General features: G+C 36.4%; 1 protein-coding gene across 1 annotated transcript in view; it reads right to left on the bottom strand.

The window, feature by feature from the left end:
- Positions 1-27,114, bottom strand: part of LOC117232411 — a 59,827-nt gene extending 32,713 nt beyond the window's left edge. The window contains exons 1-2 of the mRNA XM_033491755.1: positions 26,994-27,114; positions 24,678-26,750 (exon numbers count right to left, since the gene is read on the bottom strand). Of these exons, the coding sequence (XP_033347646.1) occupies positions 24,678-26,750; positions 26,994-27,114 (2,194 nt within the window). The remainder of the gene's footprint in view (positions 1-24,677; positions 26,751-26,993) is intronic.
- Between the last annotated feature and the right edge of the window lie 666 nt (positions 27,115-27,780).

The following is a 27,780-nucleotide window of genomic DNA, read 5'->3' as shown; positions in this document are numbered from 1 at the left end:
GAATGTTGCGGAAGTGGCGTCTAGGTATTTAACCATGAATTGCCTATTGGTTAGGTAAGATTTTAGGATGGAGTAGTAGGGGTGGGGTAGGATCTTTTTAAGTTTGTATAGTAGCCCTTCATGCCATACTTTATCGAATGCCTGTTGGATGTCTAGGAAGACCGCTGAGCAATATTTTTTCTTTTCGAGTGTTTGGCTGATCGTATGAGTTAGGCGGTGGATTTGCTCTACTGTAGAATGATGTTTTCGGAAGCCGAATTGGTGATCTGGGAGTGTTTTCAAGTTCTCTAGGATTGGAAGGAGTCGGTTCGTGAGCATCTTCTCGAATAGTTTGGACAGGGTAGGTAAAAGACTGATTGGGCGATAGGAGCAGGTTTCGTATATCGGTTTACCGGGTTTAGGGATGAGGGTAATCAATGAGATTTTCCAAGCCTTAGGATAGTGTTCCAGGCGAAGGATAGCATTAAAAATCGATGTGATGAGTGCTATCCCTTTTGTGGGAAGTTCCTTGATTGCTCTATTGCCTATTAGGTCGTGTCCTGCTGCTTTCTTGGGGTTTAGGCGACTGATTGTTTCTATAGTCTCAGCAGAGGAGAAGGGTTCGATAGGAGGGGACATTTGGAAGGGGGTGTGCAGGTATTCAGTAACGTCCGCGGCGGTTTGGGGGGAATGGGGTTTGAATACTTTTGACAAGTGTTTTGCAAACAGGTCGGCTTTTTCTATAGGGCTTCGCGCCCATCCACCTTGCGGACGGCGGATAGGTGGGATTATTTGTGGGGGGCGTGTGAGTTTCCTGGAGGCCTTCCATAGTGAGTAGTTGGCGTCGGCTGTGGGGGATAAGCTGGCGAGGTATTTATGGAAACAGTCGTTTTTATAGTTTCTTAGGGTTCTGGATAGCTTTCTAGTTGCGTTGTTAAGTTTGCGTTTGTCCTCCGGTGTTCTATGGGTCTGCCATACTCTTCTTAGTCTTCGTTTTTCTGCTATTTTTTTTAGTATGTAATGGGGATATTCTTGTTTGCTGTTAGATGGCTTTGTCGGTGTGGAGAGGCGGATTGCGTTTATTATGCTCGTGTTTAAGTATTCCGTGGCTGCTTCGATATCTTCCTTTGTTTTTACTGGGGTGAAGGCTGAGGTTGAGTGTGTAAAGACTTCTCTGAAGAGCTGCCAGTTGGTGTGTTGGTTGTGAATGGAGCCATTAGGTGTATTCTCGATGATTGTTGAACTGACTGTTGCTATCACGGGAGAATGATCAGAGGAGAGATCAGCCGAGGAGACGATCTGGACGTGTCTTGGTGGGATATTTTTAGTTATGAAGAAGTCGAGAAGGTCGGGTATTTTGTTGGTGTCAGTGGGCCAGTATGTGGGTTCGTATGTGGTGAGGTAGTTGAGGTTGTTGTTTGTTATGCTGTTTAAGAGGTTTTTGCCTCTTGCTGTAACCAGTCTGCTGCCCCATTGGATGTGCTTGGCGTTATAGTCTCCTCCAACTATGAATCTGTTGCCCAGGGTGTCCAGGAAGTTATCAAAGTCTTCTTTGGCGATGGAGTGTCTGGGAGGGCAGTATACTGCTGAGGTGGTGATTGAGCCATGACAGTCTTCTATTGCTACGTTTGTTGCTTGGAGGTAGTCTTTCTGGAATGATGGAAGTTCGTAGTGCTTAATACTTGCTTTGATTATTATTCCGGTGCCACCGTGGGCCTTTCCGCTGGGGTGTTGGGTATGGTAGAATTTGTAACCATTTATTTTCAGGTAGCTCTTGTCGGTGAAGTGGGTTTCCGACACGAGCATTACGTCGATTTGCTGGTGTTTTAAGAAGAGTTCTAGTTCAAGTTTGTGTTGCGCTAGACCGTTGGCGTTCCAGAGTGCTATGCGCCTTGGTTTTATTTTGAGTCGGGGCGTGCTAATTTTTCCACGATGAGTGTTAGTAGCGATAGCAAGTGATTTATTTGCTCCGATTGTTTCTCTATTAGCTTTTCAAGCCTTGAGGAGTTGTCTGTGTTTGGTGGGTTGGGGTCACTGTTTTGGGAAAGGTTCCTTTGGCTGTTCGGGTTATTTTGGATGCCTTGTACTGCTTGGGCATAGGAGGTTGAGGTGGAGATGAATTTGGTAGGACTGTGCGTTTGGTTGGTTGAGGGGGTTGGGGTTAGGTTGGGGTAGTCGTGAATTTCGGCGGGCTGGGTGTTTGGTTGGATACCTCTTTTGCTCTGAGCTGAGGGTACCTGTTCGTGTGTAGTGTTTTATATGCTGGGCAGCCTTTGTAGTTGGCAGGGTGGTCCCCTTGGCAGTGGATGCATTTCGCTGGGGTTTCCGGTGATTTGGCGCACTGGTCAGTGGAGTGAGAGCCTGCGCATTTAACGCAGCGGAAAGTATGGTTGCAGTATTTCTGCGTATGACCGTACCTTTGGCACCTTTTGCACTGCACTATTTCTTTTTTCACGAGCGGTGGTTCGATCTTTACTATCGCGTTCATTAGGCGACTGATGTTATATATTTCCTTATTGTTCGGTTTTTGTTTAATGTCTAGGAAGAATAAGGATAACGGGTCTTTCGAGACTCTAGGCCTTATATTACTTACGTTGACGACTTCGTGGCCGAGTTTTGAGAGTTCGTATTTTAGTTCGTCTATGTCTGCTGAGTGGTGTATGTTTCGTAGGACCACCCGGAAAGGCCTTTCCTGTTTAAGTTGGTAGGTGTGGAAGTTGGCGTTCAGGGTCCTGAGTGTCTTGGTGAGTTTTCTGTAAGCTTCTGGGTTCGTTGGTAGTATTTTCACCTTGTTGTTGCTTATCTTAAGGTTATATTCCTCCTTGCTGGTATCTCTCTCTAGGGACTTGGTCATTGTCTGTATGTCAATGACGTCGTCCACAAAAATTGGTGGGGGAGGGGGGATTCTCTGTGAGTGTTGGTTTGATGGCGGTTCTACGATTTCCATGGCGTCGTTTGAGGATTCCAATACGGCGAACCTGTTGTGTGTGTTTATTTGCGTTGCTGGTTCTATTTTCCTCTTCTTTGTAGTGTTAGCGTCGTTAGTGCGGAGAGTTCTGCTACACTTCTGCCACGGGGGGGGGGGGTAGCTCGGGGTAGCTGCGAGTCTGCTCCGGAGAGCCTGGTCGCGGTTGCTGGGCCATCATCGAGCTAGTTAATTCGGAATGAACAACTAGTCGTGAGGCTGTGAGGCTAGTATTCGTGTTGGGGTTAGGTGCGTGGGATTTTCTTCTCCCTAGGGGGTAAGGGGCACTTAGCTGTGTTCTCTTTCGACGGTTGGGCGACACGTGTTGTTCTCGAACTACGCTGGGCACTAGAGACACGTCTGCACGCTTCGGCACTCCACAGCGAACTGACGGACAGGATGGCACCGAGATATCTGCATATCCTTGGCGCGCACCCTCAATAGTCTTAAGTGCCCACCAGGGGCCTTGGCATTTTCATAGTTAAGGTCCTTCGGACCAAGCGAGTATTTCCTGTCTTAGATTTCCCCTTACGTTTATTGTCTACCGCGTGTTAGCTTAGAAAGATGGTTTTCTCCACATCTGGTATGTTCCGTTGGCAACTTTCTCGCGAGGGCGGCTAAAATCCTTCCTGGTCCACCAACCGTCTTATTATCCAATCGGAGACGGTGTCTACTGCCCTCACTTCCTTAACCAAAATTGTCATCAACAAATCCGATAGTCCCGTGTCCTTAGACACACCCACCCCTAGCTTTCCTCAGACACAGTATCGTCAGTAAAACTTCACTTATTCTGTATTCTTAGAATAGTCAACATATCTATATCGGTCTACCCTTATAAGTCGCGTACTTAATGTATTGTTGTAACTAAGTCTTACATAACGTGGTTGGAGTGAATTGTGATTTATGCTAATTCAGTGCGTGTTACATTGTGATTGGTGAATTCACAATAAAGGTTGATTAAAACAAAGTTAATTGTTGTGTTACGAGTCAACTATATTTTATTTCCACCAACCAACCCTAAAAATTACGTGACACATGCGTCGTGTTATGCAAATCCGTTTATACTATTCGCTGTACTATCCGCTATACTAAACGAAGAAAGAAGTTCTAAAGACTAACAAGAGTATAGATACTATTTTCTTTTCATAGCTAAGAGAAATATATTTATTCAGAGAAACAATATTCTATTTATGTTAGTTCTAAAAAATATTATCGACTTTTTCTTACGAAAGTTCCAAATTGTTTCTTTCAGCACAAACTAAAAATGAATTAAAAATTTCAATATTCCAAATGCCGTACTAAAATCTCAAATCACACACACACGCACGCACAAAAATAATTGTTAGCACAAATAGCGTTAAAAATCGTTAACATAGGTGTATTAAAATGGTTTTTATTTAGCTTATTTTTCTGTTTGTTTGTCTGCTAGGTGGAATTTTTTGAGGGAAATACTCGCTGTTCCAACAGCTAGAAAACTGAAATTTGGAACATACGCTCATTTCCAGTGGCGATATAATATAATTAAAAAAACTCTTTCTTGGAACTAATTGTTTGGTTAGTTGAGGTGAAACCTGAAAAAATGTTTCTATCAATACAATCAACAAATCAATACAATGAGGTTCTATGTATATGGTTGAATGACAATTAAGGACTAAAGAGTAATTAAAGATTAAAAAAAATAAAATGCATAAACTAAAAAAGCTTAAAAAAGATGGTTTTTACTTAAAAATGGACTATGATAGAGAAAATAATTTACTTAATCATGTACAGTTAAGTAATTGAATGTAATGATATTGTGTATATAATGTTATTCTTATTACTAAAAATAAGATCCTTGCGAACTCATATTAATTTAGTGTCAGTTTTATTTGATTAGATAAATTTCGGATTCATGGTTTGAGTCAAGTATTCTTCCATTTTTACCACATAATCATTAGAGAACATTATCACCTTTGCCGGATTCATTAAAAATTTCTTCACTCAAAAAATTCAAAGTTATCATTTTTAGTAATGTGGCGGCACTCGACCACGGAAATTTCCAACGGCTTCCCGACACAAAACGCTATACCTTCAAAGGGCAAGGCCGACAGGCCTAATGTACCATCGATATCCCTACGGTTCTTTCGCCGAATATTCGGAAGAATGCATACGGGGCAACCGTCGCGGACTTCTAATAAACGCGCGCGTAGTGGGGATATCGACGGACAACAAAGGAAAGAATCTGTTTGGTTTTGAACCAAAAGATTCATTCTGCCCCGAGCTGCGAAGTGCGAAAGGTTAAGCGAAGCAAACACAATTAGACAAACGGGTTATTGACTCTTGATAGTTCAGTGTGAATCATTATTTGTTATTAATCGTTAATCGTTGTTAATCGTTAATCGTGGTTAATCGTTATTTGTTGTTAATTGCTAAGAGTTTAATAAACGTTATTGTTGAAAATCAAGTGTATTTCTTGTGGGCACCTTCACCGACGATCACCTTAGCAATATAAATTCATTTGAGTGATATTCTATTACTTGATTATCGCTCGTGCTCATCATATACAGATTTATTTGTATATTATTATTAAGCTGATTAAAAAAATTTTTTTTTCTCCTTAGTACATTTTTAAATGGAAACCATTTCTTTTATTTTTTTATTTATATATGTTGCTTAAAAAAGGAATACACATACACTCAATATTGAATGTTTCGTGAATTAATACTGTAATGTCATGCCACAATAAATGTTGTAATTATCTAATGCCATTCGAACGGAAGGACCAGGTTCTAAAAAAGACTAGAGACAGATGGCGAAATAAGGAAAGTCAAGAGAGTTTGGCATTAAAAAAGAGAAAAAAGGGAAGGAGGAAAGAAGTATATTCCGGAGAGAAAGGAAAAGAAATGCAATACAAAGGAGCCGAGCATGAACTTCTCGGAGAGGACACGATGTTCCTAGAACTCTCAGCTACATGGCCCTCTTCAGGCGCGGCTTCACGGTTCAGTTAACTTCTGCCAGCTCTTATTACGAGTCTGACGCTTCGGTCTCTGTAGAAGCTTTACCTCGAACTTTCTACAACTGCTCTTCTTCCTCTTACTATCGGTCTCTATGGCTCTTCTTTCAACCTTTCTCTCCTTATCCTCTTCTCTTCCATCTTCGCTACTTTTCTCATCCGTCGAGCTTCTTTCGATTACAGCATCGTTTTGATACTAACGACCTTTTTCCTGATTATCATCAAATTGTAAAACTCGATGTACGAAGCAATTAGTATTTCCTTCTTTATTAATTTTAATTCGTTTTTTGTAATATAACAAAAAGCCTTGCTAATTGTAAAATTTATTGCGAATCAGATTGCTTTAGTCATTTATCTGTTTTTTTCATTACATGTTATCTAGTCAACCAGCATGCTTTGTATAATAGTTTGTTGCATATGTTACAAAGAAATGTTATCATTATAAATAGATTCCAGTAGTTTTCCTTCTTTCTATCATGAATACCTGTAACTAAAATAATTTACAAAGAGATTTGTGAAACGGTTATTTCACTTTCTTAAAACAGTAATTTAATTGCTTTTTTCAATAGTTTTAACATGCAAAATAGTACTTCATATTTTACTATATATTGAATTAAATTTCCTTTAGCGTGTGCACTTCCCTTTTTATTCCGCTACTTAATGTAACAGCAAATATTTAGTATTAGTAACGATTACTTAACTTTTGAAACGCAATCGCTTTGTCATAGAAAACGCAAGCATAAACGCAATCACTTGGAAGTGATAAAAATATAAGTAATTTAAATTGCCATTTTCATAATAGTTTGAATACAAATATTATTTTGCCATAAATATGTGTATTTTTTGTCATTAAGATGAATATTTTTTTACTAGGATCGTTGTAAAGTACATGGCATCCAGATTGCGTTTAGCATTTACATAATTAGATTATTTTTCCGATACTGTCTACTTTGTACTTTTTCTAATGCAGGATATGTCGATATTCGTCTGGAATAATGATACTATATAGTATCAACTATCAACTATGGTAATTCAGCTATGATACCTGATGTATACGCAATAGTGTGCTAATTCCGGAAATATTTACATTATAATGCTGTAAATGTCAAAGTAATAACTTATAAAACTGATTGATTTGACGCAATTAAATAAGGCATTAACATAGAACAGATTGGCAGAGAATAATTTTTGAATTTTGTATGAAATGAGGAGAAGAAAAAAGACATACCATGTGTCTATCTTATCACACATAAAGTCGACACTTTTTGATGGTATTCTACCAAATGTCCAAATCGGACAAATTGTGAATGTAAACAGCTAAATAAAAAAAAAAACTTTTTGATGTCACCGTGATCAATATAAAGTCCGACTGAGCAACCTCGATGTATTGAGTTGGCAACTAAGTGATTGCAGATTTTATCAATACCACCTCATGAAAAAATTCGCAATCACTTTGTTGCCAACCCAATACGTTAGATAACTTAATTTGACTTAAAAAAATGCTTGATATTTCGAAAGTGTTTTATTCAAAATACAAATTTACGTAGTGTTTTAAAAATGTCTACCTTCCATAATCCATAATTGGAAAAAAATATGTAATAAAAAATATAGACATCCACTTAAAAATTTGAACCATATAGAATGTTTCAGTGCCATTATATACAATACCAGCATACTCCCCCTCTCGATGTCCTGCAGCTATTATCTGAACCATTTTGTCGTATTTTATATATTTTTCGAGATATTTAATTGCATACAAATAAAGCGGATGCACTTGCATATCCTTTATTGTCATTTCATTGAAAGCACATTCAATCTATTAAATGAGTTATTGCTTAATTACAAACTCTTCAAGTAACACAAAGAGTTACGATAAGTTCTCGATTTAATTCTCTCATTTGTTATACAGTTATGTTGCATATACATAGAATTCTCCTGTAACTCGTTTTGCTCCGCTCTAGTCAAATTCTTTCAAGTTAGAAAATTATCTCTTAATATAAGTCCTTTTCTGTTCATCCCCCCAAAAATATTATGTGAAAACAATATGTATTACTATATAAAAGAGACAAATATAAGACACGGTTATATGTGGGTATATGTAGAGACCATTATATCTTATATAGAAATCTTAGTACATCCTCTTATTCAATTTTGATATTATACACCATATAGACCATTAGTTTGTTGTTCTTAGTTTTCATTTTATTTTGATGCACAAAAGCTTCTTGATTTCACTTATATTATGAATTTAGGCTTGTGGTGGTGTATACATATAATGTATATAATACATATGTGTATATATGTATAATGTATATAATACATATGTGTATACACATAAGTAATATCGTAAGCATAGCAGTTTATATAAAATGTTTTCTGTGGTACCCATAGGCACTCATCGGCTTCTAACAATAAATATTCACTTCGACAGGTAAAAAGTGAGAAGTGTATTGTTTGAGGTATGGAAGCTACATTAATTAGGAATTACAACAATGGTGCACATATACATATATAGAGGAGATAGAACGCCATTGATTAGCAGATAATTAACAATCAGAAATAGACGTTTAGCAGATCCTACAATGTCTTACGCTCTCTCTCCCTCTGTATCGCTCGCTCGCCCGCTGACTATTATAATATAATTTTAAATTTAATATTAGCTGTAATTTAAACCCGTTTACTGGCACATACGAAATATTGTTTCCAAGTATTAAAACTCGTTATGCCTTTATTCAAAAATGTAGTATCTTATATTGTAAAACACGTAGGCATGATGCGAGTGGTGTAACTGATTTATAATAAAATAACTAGAAAATGACATATTTTTAAACATGAATACGTATAGCATGCATACATTATCCAAAAAATTTTACATAAAAGAAACACATTCACAAATTGTTATCTAGGCTTCATTTTTCTACTCACATTTTTCTCAAACATATGTATTTACATAGATATTCACAATCTAATAATTTCTAACGCTTTGAACAGGCTTTGGGCTACGCGGTTCTAGTTATATGCGAATGTTTTTGTTTAAAGATTTCGAGCAGGTTTTGCAGCGTATTCGACTAGTGTATTTCGCAGTGTAATCAACTCGCTACAATGGCAATGCTATTGAGAAACTCGTAGCAGTAATTATTAATATATTCGCTGTTACCAGAATATCATAAAAGTTCTATTGTGTGCCATCGATTCGTAATCACACGCATATACTTCGTATTCTGCGTTCATTAGAGGATTGACGATGATAGATGTTTCTTATGATTTTCTTAATAATATTTTCTTTTCGCTATTTTATTTTATTATACATACAGGGTGTACCGAAAATCATGGTACAAGCCGAAAGGGAGTGGTTGTCCACGATAAAGTAAGTCGAAAACATAAAGTGACAAGTTTAGACATAAGAGTTCATTTCGGAAAAAATCGATGATTAAGTTTCGTCATATATACATACACTTGAGAGGTCAACGACAGTCGATTGTACAGATTTCTTCGTACTTGGATACTCTGTTCAGCGGTACAGGCCGGATGAGGATGATTTTCCGAGCAACGGACATCGGAAATGTAGAATAATAATTTTTGATATTAGCCTGTTATCATAAAATTTCTGCATGTCAAGAAACGTGACTTCTTACAGTTTTGAAACATGTTCTAATTTATTTTTTCGTGTATGACAGAATGATACTGTTACGTCTGGCGACCTCTGCATTGACCAGGCCACACACCGCGGGTAAGATGGCAGCCAAATGTCTATACATCCTTACTGTGTACCCTCAATGTTCTCAAGGATCCTCCACAAATCTCAGGAATTTTCTATTTAAGGTCCTTCAGGCCAAACAAATATTTTTGTAGAGGTTTATGTGAAGAGGATATAGGTGCGTAAGAATTAATGACGAGATTACTTGTTGTTGTAACCGTGGAATATATTTAAATCGATAAATTAATACACAGCCGTAAACACGAGTCGTTGATACGAAATATAAATCGCAGGATAGAATCGCAGAATAAATACTTGTAAAGCTTGTCGCGTAACTTCATAGACGCTCGTAAGATACTCAAAAAATACTCTCGATGCTGTTAGATACATGATATGTACTCGATATGTACTGACGTTCGCGATCGTGTTCGTTTATTTATACTGGTCGGGGGAGAGTCGGAAAATTGAAATTCGTCTTGATTCGACGGTTGCATGTAGCGGTGACATTGTTTTTGCCCGGAGTTTATTTGTCGTTATGTTTCATGCGTCAAGGCTAAGTCAATGACCTGAGGCAAAACAACAGCACGAGTCGCTCTCGACTCGCGTCGTCCTTTGACTCCTGTACCGCTACATCTTTTTACCACTGTAAATTGTTCTCAAAAGTTCATTGTCTACTACGGGTTAACACAGGAAAGTTGGCTTTTCTCACGTATGATGTTTCCCATTAGCAACTTTCTCTCGGGGGCGTTAGCACCCTTCCTCACCCACTTGGCAATTGACCAAGTAACAACGAAGTCTATTCCCTCACTCTACCAACGAAAACTTGTCCTTAACAAACCAGCTCTTTTCGTGTCCTTAGACCCACCCATCATAAGTTTCTCCCCGTAGTATCATCTTCACAGAAAATCTTTACACATACTTCGAACCGTCATCATTTACGCTTACATTAGTACTCTATATTGTAACTTGTACATCAATCGACACTTAATTATACTTTATCAATTTATACCTCTCTAGTCAAATTGTTGGAATAAACTGTAATTTATGTCTGTTAATTCAGTGCATACTCAATTGAACTACCCCTATTATCCGAACAGAAATAAGGGGATCGATCAGTTTGCGGCGTCGATTATTTAATCGTAACGGGAATTTACGACTCTCGTTGACGTGCTATCTCACGAACGCGTCTCTCCGCGAACGGTCGAAACAGATACAATGTGTGGTAATAGTCGTTACTATTACTAAAACTATATTTTTTCTCGGCGTTTAACCTTTTCATATATTTAAACTTTCAGTAATGTTTCTTGTGCTGTTACAAGCTTATAGTTAAAGACGTCTTGTATGTCAGAAAGTAGTGATATTTGTATTTATTTTTATTTAATAAGACTTTTGTCTCTGTTTTGATGAATATTATGCTTCTTCTGTTTGATCCTAGTTTTTGAAACATTAGTGGCCATTTAATGAAAATTATTTTTTACTAGCACGGCACCCATATCGAAATACGATAAAGCGTTAAAATTCGTACTGTAGCACTAATTATTGCATAAAAACTGTAGAGAAATGTCAGTAATATTTAGTAGTATTAAAATAGATACAATTTATAACTATTCTCATTTATAATGATCGAAAAAATATGCTTGTGTTGATTAGGAACGCGTCTTGGACCAAAGGATCACGGATTCTTGCGTTCTGAAATATCGAAGGGGCCGTAAGCGGTAACGATGATTTTTACAGCTGCAATTACAGTTGCAATTACAGTTGTAATTTCAGTTGCAATGTGGCCAGGCAGAGTAATACAATATTAAAAAAGTTAGGAGCAGGTGATCTCTGGTTTCATACCACTGCATGGATCTTGGCCAACGGTAAATTAATGTACAGCCGCATATCGCGATAGAAATGATGGTTTGGTAAGATTGCGATCGCTATCGCATTGATTTCATTGACGAAATTATACAGTGGACCGAGCAGCTTGCGTTCAAACTGCCGGCTATAATGTTGCGCTTTTCAGTCTACGCGTAAGTACATGTTACGTTTCTGCATATCAATTGGTTGATATTACAAACGCATAAAATCTTTCGGATTTTATTAGCTAAACGTACAGCCAACTATTATTTATCGTACAATTCAAAGTTTGAAACTAATCAAATGCAACATTATAGGTGTTTTTGTTGATTAAAGGATTTGCAGCAATAAGGAAGCAGATGAAATATTTAAATTGGATTTATTAAAAGAGAAAAGAAGATACAGTGATCGTATTTAAAGGAAGAAAGGTTTACGGATATTACGTATACTGTTATTACAAATATTAATTGACTATGAATTTATAGTATATTTTAAATATGATTTGATTTTCATTATTCATTCCGAGTTGATTTTTGTTGATTTATTTACTTTACTGGAAAACGGAGAAAATGTTACCTAAAAATTTAATTATTTTAATATAAAACAAAAAGTTACATAAGTATCAAAACGAATAACGGATCAAAATCAAATTCGAGTGTTTTACTTCTTTTGTTTATTACGCACTTAAAACGACATGCGATGTTTATTACAAAGTACCTATAATATTTATATAGATAAAAGGCATGAGTTGGATGCAATATTTGTATTAACAAAGATAAAATGTTGTACATATGATGAAGCAATATATTCAATTGGATGATTGTGATGATTTTTATATTGAAAGGGAAACAGAGAAATGAAAAAATTATATCCAGAAATACAAATAATGAAAATGAACCATGTGTTCTACTAAAAGGAGTTCTCAATAATGAGGAATTAAATGTTTTAGTTACATACTGTAAAAAATGTTTAAAGAATGGAAACTAATAATTAGTATACGCCTTTCATGCGAAATCAAAAAATCCATTTTAACATAACACGGTAACCTCTGAGGATATGCCCGTGTTTTCAAATACTTTGAACATTTTCGTTCAAAAAAGTCTTACAATTAGTAATGAAATTACACAGGACATTGGACAAATTTGGACAAATGCTTTCTCGTATGTAAAGACAAAAATGTTATTGACAAGTATCTATTATCTTCTGTAAATTATAAAAATTGAAAGTTTTATCAAATTTATTTGCTCACTTTATCCGTATCCAACAACCTAATATGTTTTATAAGTTCTAAGAACTTTAAAACGATCTTTCGAATGGTTCGAGTTTTTCTTCGACGCACGAGTCAATCTCTATCTTATTCAAATAATTTCGTGGTGAACAGAACAACGTAGTATTTTACGGGATATAACAGCATCAGGTAACCGCGGGAATTATGCAAATTTCGATACAGTTAATCGAACATAAGACCCACATCGTTGTTTCGCTCGCGGATACACTTCCGCCCCGCACTGGGTGGAGTCGCAACGGATTTCCACGAAATGCAGAAATTTATTTTTATGGCAGATAAGCATCCCGCTTTCTTGAATAACTTTGCATAAAGTTCGTACGGTTTACGTGGAAATCGGCGATCAAAGACCTGGCGCGTCGGTCCTTTTTGTCACCCGTTATATTTAAAGCTATTACTAGCAGAAAATACATTGCTCTTAGACTAGACCACGTGCGAAACAGCTTAATTATTTATTTTAATTTTATTTTCTTGATCCTTCGATGTGTTTATTTGAAATTTTGAAAATTTAGATGAAATTAGACTCATATCATATAAACATACTCTCAAATCTCAATAGTTAAAGAGTTACGGTTAACAAAAGTTGAGATTTATGCTAATTTTAATATGCCAAGTCGTTCTGAATGAATTTTAAATGAGCAAGGGCTGTTAAAATCGTAAGAACTTGATTCTTTTCTATAATATAAGAGAATTAAATAAACTATTATTAGAGTTACCATTAGAATGCTATTACATTACCTTATACTTCAATATCTGACAATGACATGGCAATTTCAGGTTCCGTTTCAGTATTTGATTCGGCCAAGTAATCCGCTGGTAACGTCGTTAAATTTAACATATCTCTATCGAACGAACTTATTAAATGAAACCAAGTTGATCACTCCACTTTCTATACATTCATCAATTTCATATTATCGCAACATGTAAAAGAAGAAATCTTACTTTCATACATTTATTTATCACGAATAACCGCAAAGTTTATATTATAAATGGTAAATTTAAAAGAAAACAGTGCTTCTATATACGTGTCATTTTTCTACATACTCCAAATTTATGGAATCAATCAGCATGGCTTTTGAGCGACTTAAATAAATCTGTGTTTCTCTTGTTTCTCTATATTTTGCATGTATGATGTTCTTTGAACAATCTATTGTCTTTATTTCTGGTCTTTTGAGCTTCTTCTCCAAGTTCTGCTACATGGATTATACATAGGTTTTTTAATAACATCTGGTCCATGTATAAGTATTTTTGTGCAGTGAACCAGTTTTATAGTTGCACGTATCTCTGTGTTACCGATAAACGATATTCCTCGAATTCTTGCATCTTTATTTCATAGCTAATTGTCTTTGGGATATTTGTCTGTAGGAATGTTCGCTCTTCCTCTACTGTAGTAAAATTAAAAAAAGAATTTCTTCGTCGCTTGGCTATGCCTTCATGATGAACGAGACTGCCATTTAATAAATAATTTTCATTTGGGTAAGTTTACAGTCGGTCATTGTATGATTTGGTAAAGTGTTAGTCTCGAATATATGTAATGTGTAAGTTTTCGTATAGGGTTTCATTGCTAATCCATAGTACAGCGGATAGAAAGTTCTTTATTCTGAAAGCTTCGAATTATGTTTGGCACAGCCACATTATCGAATCCCATAAGTCCAGATAGGTATCATAGCAATTTTGTATAATTGCAGTTTGTTGCTGAGTGTCAATGCTGATTTATATCGAAGTAACCAGTTCATTTTGTGTCAACCTTCTTTCTCTTGGTTATGAGGTGAATTTTTTAGTCTTTTGTCTAAACGTGTATTGATTTATTTATATTCAAATTTATCTTCCACTTGCGCGTCCAGGTTCTTATTTCATTTAAGCTGCTCTGTAGTAGCAAGAATGCGCCATGAAATTATTTGCTTATCCTTTTGTCGAACAGTGGACGAGTATTCGCGTACACTTTCACTTTTTAATTTTACTAGAGTGGGGGAAGAGCGAATATTCGCTCGGTTAGACAAAACATACCATACCATCGTTAGATCTTGATCTGTGTTTGTTACTTTCGACGATTATCGAAAGCTTCGGACGAAGACATTGATAATATTTTCTGTTGGTATTTCCGTGTATTTTGTATTATGTCCTGGCTTTGACCGGTTCACTAGTAAACTCGTATCTCTTCGAAACTTTTCTTGTATCTGTTTCTTTTTTCGTTTCGAACATTGATTTCACGTCATTATGCCACCTTATTTTGGGCAGCTTACAAAATGAATGCATTTTACAAACAAAAATGTTGCTGGTATCAAGATGTATGATTTTAAATAACACTCGCTGTCAGTATACGTAACTTGTCACTTATAGAAAGTTGTACAGAAACTTTGCGCGGTTGCTGTAGGAAGAATTTGCCTGGCCAGTTATTTTCATTGCGGTTGAGATAAAGGTCCATCGATTAGATTGGCCAAAGCTGAAGGAAAACGGGGCCTCGATCAACGTACGCTATGTAGTTGGCAAGTTATGTGTTTTACTTAATTTATGTCGAACAGTCGTACAGGCTTGTCCAGTAACTACCTTGTCTGGAATGCAACATAGTTGTTTTGTCTTTATCAAATGAAAATGATTTTACAGGTTTTTTCAAATTTCCGTTTCACATAACAGATAGAACTAAATAATAGGCGTAACTAATCAGTTAGTAATCAGATAAGTGAGAAACTTGAAATAATACCATTCGTTAACTTTTACACTACGCTGTAAGAATTGTAAACCTTAGACGATTGTATAGTTATAAGACCAGTATAGTTCCATTAAAGTATATATTGTTGAATACGTATTAAATATTAATTATGTAATGTGTTTTAATGATGCAATGCAAGTAGTTACGAATTATTAATAAGTGCCTATTACATTATCATATTTGCTATATTTTGTAGTCTCAGATTGAAATTAAAAGATTTTATAAATCGATAAAAGATTAAATTAAATGTTTTCGGCTTCCTATTTTAAATCCTCTTCATTATGTATGGGAATTATCATACAAGAGAGGTTGAATCAGAATATTAAAATAATATGTCTTGTCTAACTCATTCGAAAAATCGAAACGCTTAATCAGAGGCACTCTTCAAACGAGTTCGATAAGACATTCATGCCTATACAGTTGCTTAAAGCTATTTTTCTGATAGTATATATTTAAAACATATAGATGCATAAAATCCCGAAAAACAAACACACGTATTTATGTAAATCTAAAATATATAAAAACACAAGTATATATGCTATTGAAAAAATCTAAGTTTCTTTCGTCATCAAATGAAATATCTTAAATGTTTCAGTAGTAACAGATAACAGATAAACATAAAAAATAAATCGTTATTCACCACTAACGGATAAATATCTGATAGAATAAAAATTTCTAAACGTAAGTATTCATTCGACCAAAAATTTGTTTATATTACAGTATTGTATAACAGATGCATGAAGTAAAATGTAGAATTACCAAACATGTCCCAATATTTTCCCAAGTTTTATTATCCAATTAGCTTTTCCTCAAACGTTGAGTCACAAAATGTATTACTGTTTGATAAATTAATGCTAAAACTTACACTGGTCAGTAAAAGCGCCTATTCGTATCATTATTCGAATAATATTACAAGTTATTATTATTGGGGACGAATTTGTTAGGATTAATGAATGATGATTATGTGGATGAAATGTTTGATTAAAATTAATTTATTCAGGTAATTACCTGAATGGTGAAACTATATGGTGAAATAAATATTTATTCAAAACAAATTGAGTAATGTCCAACGCTGTTTTCGATTTTCATATATAATTAACATCTTTTCAGATTAAATAATTATTAACTTGTTTATTCATCGATATGTGAAAATGTTGGATCAATAGAATTATAACATGATTAAATAATACAAAAGTGCAAATAGGGTAATAAACAACTGCAACTATTCTTTTCTATATCATCGAAAAAGTACTAAATGAAATAAGCTACAATAAAGACTACACTTATTATATTTAGCTTATGTTTCTGTTTGTCTGTATCGGTGGATAGAATTTTGCAATTCGAAATTTCATCCATTCCGAGACCACTTAAAAAGATGAAATGTAGAACACATGCTCATTTTTTATATAATTAAAAAATTGACGATCTTTTTATTGGAAATAATTGCCTGATTAACTGAGGTGAAATCTGAAAAAATCTTTCTATCCCACAATGGAATCCAATGTATATTTCCAGAATAATTTGAGACTAAAAAGTAAAAATTAAACATATAAATTTAAGAAATTAAAAAAATATAATTTTGTTTAAAAAAAATGTACCAAATAGAAGAAAATAATTGATTTAATTAGCTATCACTAAGAAATTGAATGTACTAATAATATACAGGTTTCGCTGATTGAGACAATTGTTTGCTTCTGTTTGTCAAATTTTTAAATAAATCATTTTCTAATTTCTTCTAATTTATATATTTTATCTGAGTTAACGTTAGAAGAAAACGCTTGGGAAAAATGATGAATGGTTCAAAGTGGGCTTCATGTCCGCAATTATATCTCTTCCCCAAGTGCAATAATGCATAAATATAAATAATGTAAAAAAATACATTTTTGCAATTATGTTATTTTTTTAAATAGGAATTTTTATGTTATTTAACTTATTTTTTTGCATGTTGCTTTAATTTCATTATTCGTTAAAGTTTATAATTTATACCCATTTATTTATACATTCTAAAAGAAATCGCAATTAATAAAAATATCCAACCATCCACAAAAATATATTTAGCAATTCATAAATTTAAGGGCAAACTATATTAAAAATGTCTAATCTTGGAACGAAATCGAAAAATTCGTTATTTACAAACGATGATATTATCTTTAATTATTTCCTTTAATTATATAACTATGCTATATATTATACATTCAACGTAGGAAATATTCTCGTCCCATAACGTAACTCTAAAGTGTTTTATTCGGTAATTATGTAAATTTTTTTGTAGATCTCGTACCGACGCAGAATTTCCACGAAATAGTTACATGTTGGAATGAGTTGGTCATTCCGATTAATAGATTCATGTAGTCACACGAAACAATGTAACAATCATGTTGGTGTGCTCATCATAGTTCATTCTTGGAATAGTCCTTCCAGAACATCCTGTGTCGTTTATCATTTCTTTAAATAATTGCTGAGAAGTTGAACTTATCATCTCGTCTCGTTCGCTCTCACGTGATTTTCCTATCATTATTTTCTCGTTAACACGCAACACAAATATTATACTTCCGTAGCTTTTACCTCATAAGACCACTCTTTTGCTGTTAGAAGAAGTCATCTGAAAACTGGTATTTATAGAGATGTAGTACTGGATGCTGCCATTTTAATTGAAACTACAATTACGTGTCCATTATTTTAAATAAAATTTATACAATATATATATATATATATATATATATATATATATATATATATAAATATTTCAATCTTACAAGTGTCAATATTTCGTTATATAGGTACGTATACCTCTTATCCTATCATTATAATAAGTAATGAATGAAATATTTTCACTGGTCACTCTATAATCAGCAGTTCGCAAAGGTTTTTATAATGGCTGGTATCTAATATATAATAACAAATGTTCACCTCTTTTCGAACAAAACAGTTTGTATGCAAAAGACTAAATAATTGCGAGCTTGTAGCAACAACTCTTTCTCTTAACGATAAATGTGATAAATTGGCGAGCAGAACTTAGATAATACCCTAATATAGTATTTCTGTTACTACTTTTAAAAAATATTTTATTTCGGATTGTATAAAATCTTGGCAGGATTACCCTTGTTTTTCATTTTCAAGATAGTATTGCTGAAAGAAAATATAGAAAATGAACATAATACAACATAGTACTTTTATCGGTAACTCTTCTCTAATACATGGGAATTTGTGCACAAAATGATTGATATTGTTTTTTATATTCATTAAAGTCATAAAAGAACTTTATGCGTATTTATTGTACCAATACAAAGAGAATAGTATTCAACACTAGTAATATAAGCAGACAAAGATACATGAAACGAAATAGTATGGATATGTGTATATCGAAGTCAGTTTTATGTAAATTATGCTGTAGATAGAAAATGTGCTATTTATTACAATTTAGAAGAAAAATCTGAAGCGATAACATACACATAATAAATAAAGAGTAGAATAATGGAAATATACATATATTGTTAGAAAACAAAAAATTGCGTTTGTAACTTTTATAAATGATAAAATTTGATAATTGTATGGAAAAGGATACAGCTCACTGATTTCATTGACTCATTGACCTTGGTATATGTTGTTAACGACAATGTTTTAAATAATTTTACTGCATATTGTACGGTAACGGCATAATATGTGGTGAATATCTCTGATATTTTTCAAAATTTAACATAACGTTAAGAAGCACTACTTAAATACCCAAAATATTACAAAAACTGTCGTAAACACTTGTAAGTAGATATTTTTAGCTTTTCTTTAGGACTAAAGCTAAACCTAACCACAATCTAGCAAAAATCCCACATAATGAAAATCCAAACATATTTCCAGCCATAAATTGAGATTCACAATTATGATAAAGAAATTGCAAAGCTACTGAGCACAAATCAATAGCGACCCAGATAATTAATAAGTTCCATTCTTTTATTTATTCTGTATTTGTTATTTTCGTTTATTCGAATCTATTATCAATAAATATTAAATTAAAGTTCTTTATTAACTCTTTCCTGTTTGCTTACTTAATTTCCATTTTTATAATTAGTTTCAAATTAGGTTTAAGTTTACTTCTAAAATGAAATTAAAAATACTTGTAATAAAGTAAAAAAAGTAAATAAAGTAAATATATTACAGTTTCAAAAAAATCTGTATGGTATTACCTATCGTATAAACGTTATTCGTCTTTAGTGTCTAAGATGTATATAAAAATACTTGTTAGAATACGAGTTAAGAATAGAGATCTAAAGAAATTGAAAATACAGTACGTGTTATGAAAAAGATTCTTATGTATATTTTAGGAACTAAAGCGGCAATTATACTGACGTAGAAGCGGAATTAATCAGAATGTTGCCTTGACAATTTATATCAAGATTAGCAAAATTCGTGTGGCGATCCCACCTTCCCTACATAAGTATTAATAATTTTGAAACAAAATTAAATATTCTGCTAGGTTTCGTCCATTAAATCAAATAAATTTCATATAAAGAAATTTTTCCCTTTTTGAATAATTAAATAAATGTCAGTATGTCCGTTGAATCGATCAAAATGTGGATATTTTGAAATATCTTATGACCAATATGTTTAGAAATGCGATAGAAAATATGTGGAATGCATTTATTTCCGCCACGCAAGTCAGAAATATTTCATAAATCATAATTGTATCTCAAACAATATCTAACTACTGACTAGGGCTTAATGAAAGATTAAGTAATACAATCGCAAGTAGAAATATAGAACCACGAGTTAAGACATACCCGCGTGTCGATAATGTTTCTCTGATGAATGAGTTGTCGAGTCATAAATAAATTTGCCTAGTTAAAATTGAAATTCCTGCTTCAATGTTTCTTGTGTCGGTAGATATAAGCACCACCAACGCGGGATTAAACGCTGGCTTTACTTTCAACGTTTCTTACGTTACTTTTGGAATGTTGTTACATTTGTATGTACATAGAATATATTCACAAATATTTCTTACTCTCACGCCCCGATATACTTACTTTCAAATTTATATTACAAGATGACTTTTTGTACTTCTTTATTTGTATAATGTACAATTTTGATATCTATTATTATATAGTCACACTGTTACTATATAGTCGTTTTTGGAATATTTTAGATTTTATGTACGCTGTAAATGAAAAGTAGCGGATTAATTAGCTTATTTATTATACATATGAAACGCTATAAGAGGCTATAAGAAGATAAGATTTCCATAAAGACAACTATTTTTAAACTGAATGTTTAATATTTATTTTATAATAATATCCTGCTGCCATATACGTACGCACCCGTGAACATACAACGCAACAAATTTAAATAATGTTTAAAATATATTTGAACAAAATATTTGAGAACTTCTTTTATTATTCGAATTTCTTTCGATAATTTTAACAATTTTCAACGATTTCGAATATTTTACCTCTTCAAAATAGAAACCGTTTTTATAAATAAAAATTTCAATTTTATAGTTTCACTAAAGTATCTGATAGTTGTTGTAAATTGTTGCTTGAACTTTTGCAATGGCAATTGTACACATCCTGCTTTATGTTTCCTTTTAGCGTGGATTGTTATTGCAGTTAATATAAGAGTTATGTAAGTCAGTAACAAGAAGGATAAAATGAGTTTAACTGTCTATTATGTCTAACGGATGGTTACGTTTGAGTCTTCTGTTGGATATGTGTGAGGTGGTTTGAATGATGTCAGGATTTGAGTGATTTACAGAACGTATGAAATATGTAATTGATAGATCCAGTACAAATGTTTTGCACTATTGGGATATCCGTCTGAATAAGTAGGCATCTAATAGTGAAAAACGAACTTTTTGATGTATTTCATTTTTCATTAACTTTTATATAGCTCTTATACAGATATTTTAGTCTTTTATACAAGTTGGAGCACGCAACCAAACATAATTAGTGATTTTAGTAAAGCATATATATATAAGATAAATGTTGAATGATTTCGAGGAGGATGAAATTTGACATGATTTTTTGACATGGTTTTCTTTAAATGGAGATGTCGGCACGATATCTAAGCTGCTTCGGATAGTTTCAAGCAAAAGCTCGTTAATAGAAAAGTTAATATCAAACAGGGAATTCATTGATGTAGTCAAATTCTCGAAATCAGCATCTTTCACATAAAAAAAAGAAGAAAAAAATAAGAATTATTTCGTATTTTTCAAATAGTGTCATTCACTTTCCTTGTCATATTTTTAAACTAAAGAAAGTAAATTCAACATTACGAAACATATATCATTTCAATTATCTGATATTACACATTTAGTTTTGAATCGTGAGTGAATCGTTGACGTCGCTAATACATAACGCTCCGCTAACAAATGGATTCTCACGACCACACAAATGCTTATACCATAAGAGTAAGCAGACTAAGTGTGCACATTGAGTTGCACATTCTACAATACGGAGTGTTACGACCGTTCGCGGAGAGACGCGGTCGCGAGGAAAACGCGTCAGCGAGAGGCGTAAATTCTCGCTACGATTCGTTGAATCGACGCCGCGAAGTAGTCGTTCCCCTGTTTCGGTTAGGATAACAGAGGTGGTTGATATGAATATGACACAGTAGTAAGTTATATTTCACCGTTTATTCCACAACTTATAACGAGGATAGTTACACTGGTGCGTATGTACGAGATGAGTGAGTGACTGAGTGATCTGCGGGTGTGTATACCCGCTCGAAGGATGTTGACCCTTCGAAGGATGCAAAAACAGTACTCTTGGAAGACGATGCTGTCTCGGAGGAGAGCTAAGGATGAGTGTCTCTAGCGCACGGGACCATCGGATTTGTTGGTGCCGATGTTATTTAGGAGAGTGAGGGAATAGGCTTCGTTTTTAATTGGTTAAACGAAGGGTCTTAACCGCCCTCGAGAGAAAGTGGTTAGTGGGAGGAAAGTTGCAGCGGACGTGACAAAAACTGACTTTCCCTTGTTAAGCCGTGGTAGACAATAGTCTCTAGGAATTCCTCCGAACCAGATGTTTGTTTCGTTTGAAGGACCTTTTCTAGGAAATCTATGAAATTTATGGAAGGTCCTTGAATCTATGGAGGATACGCTGGGAGTATCCGAAGACATCTGGTTGCCATATTGCCCGCGGTGTGTGGCCTCGGCTAGGTAGAATGTTACGCGACGTAACACGGAGTTTTGTCCTTTTTAACAAAGTTACATATCTAGATAGGATTAAAAGGTGGCACAACTTATCTGTTTGGAAACGTTATAATTTCAATGTTATGCGCCGACGATAAAATCACAGGTGGTAATTTAGAAATAAATTACATTATTATGAGATCAGACAAATGAGATGACACATGTTATCACAAAAGCAGCAAAATTCAAAAAACGCGATTTTCGAGTTACGACTATGAAAATGTTGCAACGACACTTCTTGACTAGTTGAAAATCTCATTTATTTGTCTTTATAATTTGGCTGGTAGAGAGAGCAATTACCTCGCTCTTGGTTTATGTAACATTGTGCTGTATTCTACTAATGCATCTTATTACAAACTAAGCCCTGACTGCAAGGTTCGCTGTTGGGGCTTAAAAACTAATAGAAAGTACAGTTTTATGAACATTATTCCTTTTAGTGATAAATTTGATTTAATTACATTCAAAACAGTTTCTTCTGGAAATCACACTTTTTCGAGCTGAGTGACGTTCGTCACAAGTATAGAACATCTTCTGCTATAGTGTAACAATACAACAAATATATGGTGATGTTTAAAAAATACAGAATTAATCTTACCCTTTGAAAGGAATGTTTGAAAAGGATGCGTTTGAAACATTTTTTCTCAATGTGGTTTATTTAGCTTACTTTTCCGTTTTTCTGTCTGCTGTGTGGAATTTTGTAAGCGAAATTTTGCCCGCTTCCCGACCAGCCAGCAGGCTAAACTTTAGAACACATCCTCATTTCGGATAACAATACGATATAATTTCATAAATTAAACATTTTTATTAGAAGTAATCGTTGAAGTTGGCTGAGGTGTAGTCTGAAAAAATCTTTTTATCTTATGTTTCGATCATTCGCGGAGAGACGCGATCGCGAGATATCACGTCAACGAGAGTTGTAAGTCCTCGTTACGATTGAACAATCGACGCCACGAACTGATCGATTCCCTTATTTCGATTATGATAATAAGGGTGGTTCAATGAAATCTCACAGAATCAACACAACTAAATTAATGTTTATTGCACAACTTATTAACTATAAAATATAAATGGAACAACAAAGGAAATGTTACTATGGAATGCGCGATACAAAAGATGTGTAGACTGTTTGGCTTCTCGAAACGTTCTGATTCTTTCTGGAAGGCGACCCCCACTACCTTCGGATCACGCCACCGTCTTTTACGCCAGATCAAATAACGGCCACGAATCGACGTTTCTGGAGGTCGCTCTGCTTAATGAACCATGCGCTTGCCACTACAATGTTTATTTTGCCGGGCAGCCGCGACGATCCGTCTGTGACATTATAGTGCCGCGACCGACAGTGAAGAATATGATCTATGGCAAGCCGCATGGCGTAACATCCTCCCCCCGTTGAGAGGGTACCGATCAAATTAGCGAGATGTGGTTGAAGTTCCCATCTTAGTTCGTCTCGGTGGCTAGTTGTTCGGGTTTCTCGAGATCGGGTTGAATTGGCAGTGGGACAAGCCTTTTGACGGCCCGATCCAAAACGCTCTTTGCCGTCTGAACTGTAGCTGTCCGGATGACACCATCGGCGCCTGGATGAACCTTGATAACTCGGCCCAGAGGCCAATGCATGGAGGGAACGTTGTCCTCTCTGAGGATGACGATTGTGCCTTTTTGGATGCCGTGTCCACCCTTGCTCCACTTATTGCGGTTGGTTAACTCGTTCAAATACTCCTTATGCCAGCGGTTCCAAAAATGCTGTTTAAGCTGTTGGATATGCTGCCATCTGGAGAGTCGGTTCGATGGAATGTCTCTGAAATCTCGATCACGTAAGCACATTAGTGAATCGCCAATGAGAAAATGTCCGGGAGTGAGGACTAGGAGATCGTTTGGATCGGTGGAGATAGGAGTTAGCGGGCGGGAATTGAGGACTGCTTCTATTTCTATGATAAGAGTATTCAATTGTTCAGAGGTGAGTAACTCGTTGCCGGCTACACGCCTGAGGTGGCGTTTAAATGACTTCACCGCTGCTTCCCATAGCCCACCGAAATGCGGCGAATGAGGGGGAATGAAGCGCCATTCGATTTGTTTGTCGGCTAAAAATGCGGTTACTTTTTCCTTGTGATCGTCCGATTGTAATAAATCGTGAAGCTCTCGTAATTCGTTGCTTGCTCCTCTGAAGTTGGTGCCGTTATCAGAATGGATGGTGGAGCAATAGCCTCGTCGAGCGATAAATCTGCGAAGAGCGGCGATGAAGGCTTCGCTAGTGAGATCGTCAACGAGCTCGATGTGTACCGCTTTAATTGCTAGGCATACGAAAATGGCTACGTATACTTTTATCTGACGACGGTTACGATCTCGTTTTTCCTTGATGTGGAACGGCCCGCAGTAATCGACGCCGACGTTTGTAAATGGGCGAGATTCCGTTACTCGCGCCTCCGGCAGATTACCCATCACGTATTCTACCGGCGGTGGTTGAGCGCGGCAGCAGCGGACGCAGCCTTTGATCGCCCGCCATACTTGACTTCGACCGTCAACGGGCCAGTATCTTTGTCTTACTGCGTATAACGTAGCCTGCGTTCCGGAATGCATGTGGATCTTGTGCTCGTGGTCTATGATGCGTGTTGTAACGGATGACTTAGGTAATACTATGGGATGTTTCTGGGCGAAGGTCATCGACGAATGACTGAGTCGACCCCCGACTCGCAATATTCCTTCCTTGTCTATGAACGGATTGAGTCGCGTGAGCTTACCCTTTATCGCCGCGTTCCGATCTTTTTGGAGTGTGCGAATTTCCTCGGAGAAATGGATGTTTTGCAACAATTTTATCAATTTATTGTGCGTTGTGCGTAATTCGGTAACGGTTAGGGGTGCCGCTCGGTTCCTTTTCTGTTTCCAACGGAGGCAACGAGCTATGATTCGTATCAACTTGGGCCAGGATGAATACCTTTGCAGCAAACAGTAATCGGGGGGGTTTGTGGACAGACAAATCGCCCCCTTCTGCTCCGGTACTTCAATTTGCGGTGTTAGCGCCCATGTCGGCCAATAGCCTTCCGACTGGTAGAGCCATGCAGGACCGTGCTGCCAGATGGTTGGGCGCAGAAACTCTTCGGGTGTTTGGCCGCGTGATATTAAGTCCGCGGGATTGTCGTCGGTAGGAACGTGGCGCCAATCACGGATGCTGGTTTTTGTTTGAATTTCGGAGACTCTGTTAGCGACGAATGTTTTAAGGGTGTGAGGTGATGTATTGAGCCAATGGAGGACGATAGTGGAATCGGTCCAATAGATAGTTCGAGTAATTTTGTGGGATAGGGCTTGTTGTATTGTCGACATCAGGGACGTAAGAAGGAGTGCTCCGCTCAGCTCGAGCCGAGGAATGGTCTGGCACTTGAGTGGGGCGACTTTCGATTTTGCGGTTAAAAGTTGGGTCCAAACACGGCCGTTGGTGTTAAGGGTTCGAAGATAAATACAGGCTCCGTAAGCCTTTTCGCTGGCATCGCAGAAACCATGCAGTTCAATTTCCATTGCGGACTCGATTATTGCCTTGCGTGGGAACCTGACGTTATTTAATAAGGGTAATTGGGCATAGTACCTTTCCCACTCTGTATGTAACTCGATCGGAAGTGATTCATCCCAATCGATTTTCGACGACCATATTCGTTGAAGTAGCATCTTGGCCCGAACAATCACCGGTGCGAGCAGACCGAGCGGATCGTAAATTTTTGCAATCTCCGAGCTGATGATTCGTTTCGTGACTCGAGACGGCGTGGGTTTGACTTCGACCGAGTAAAGAATAGAGTCGTCGGATGAATTCCATAACACTCCCAGCGTCTTCAAGGTTTGCGAGTCGCCCAAAAAATGTTGGTGATTTGTTTCTTCTAAGGAGAGTCCGTGTAATAAGTCATTATCGTTTGACGCCCATTTTCGTATGTTTAAGCCGGCCAGTTGAAGTAAATTGGTGAGTTCTGTTCTGAGCGTGAGGGCTTCGTCCTTCGTTTCAGCTCCGGCGAGAGCGTCGTCGACGTAGAAATCCCGCTGCAGTACCTGTGCTGCACGTGGAAATCGATGTCCTTCGTCCTCTGCCAGTTGCTTGAGGCACCGAATAGCTAGATACGGGGCTGCGGATAAACCGAACGTTACAGTGTTAAGCTCATATGTTTCTGTTTCTCCACTCGCGCTGCGCCATAATATCCTTTGATATTTCCGATCCTCTGGTCGTACGAGGAATTGCCGATACATTTTCTCGATGTCGCCGGTGAGTACGTATTGATGAGCGCGGAATCTAATTAATATATAAAATAAATCTTCCTGTAACTTGGGTCCTGTGTGAAGTGTATCGTTTAAGGAGGTTCCGGTGGTGCTTGGTGCCGATCCGTCGAAAACTACACGGAGTTTGGTGGTTTGACTCGATGCTTTGGTCACGCCATGATGGGGTAAATAGTATCCGTTGTCGTCGGAGTGGTTGTCATTGACCTTCGTCATGTGTCCCAACGCCAGGTATTCCTATATTACCGTTCGATATTCTGATTCGAAGCGTTTGTCGCGCTGGAATCGGCGATTGAGTGAGGCGAGTCGTTTACTCGCCAGCGTTTTAGAGGATCCGAGTGACTGAAGCTGATCGTTGAAAGGTAGAGCGACGATGTATCGTCCTTCGCTGGTGCGTCGGGTGTGGGCTTGGAAGTGTTCTTCGCATCGTCGATCTGCCTCTGAGATATGTTTAATTGAGGGTCCTTCATCGATTTCCCAAAACCGTGCGAGGTCTGCTTGTAAAGTCGTCGTGGATGTGTGAAATATGTTTGTAGCGGTTTGGGAAGTTGGACTCCCCCCGATTACCCATCCGAATCGCGTCTTTTGCAGACGCAGTCCAGGCTCGTCTGGCTGCGTGAGGTTGACTTGGCCCACACACATCGACGCGAGTGTTGAACCTGAGCTTAATAGTACATCTATCGGAGCTGGTAAATGAAATCGTGGATCGGCCAATTTGAGATTTTTTGGTATCTCAAGTGTCGAACGATCGATGGGTTCGCTGGGAATTAAGGTTGATATGATTGGAATGATGAGGAACGTTAATGTCCGCGTGTATGTACCGTCAGTGGAAGTGATCGTGGCCGTGATGTGTCGCTTAGAGGTCGTTGTCAAGGTATCTAG

This window comes from Bombus vosnesenskii, unplaced genomic scaffold (assembly GCF_011952255.1).
Source record: "Bombus vosnesenskii isolate JDL3184/JDL3185 unplaced genomic scaffold, Bvos_JDL3184-5_v1.1 scf7180000013288, whole genome shotgun sequence".
NCBI classification, from domain to species: domain Eukaryota; kingdom Metazoa; phylum Arthropoda; class Insecta; order Hymenoptera; family Apidae; genus Bombus; species Bombus vosnesenskii.
The sequence above is the reverse complement of the archived record's forward strand: the minus strand, read 5'-3'. Positions and strand labels throughout refer to the sequence as shown.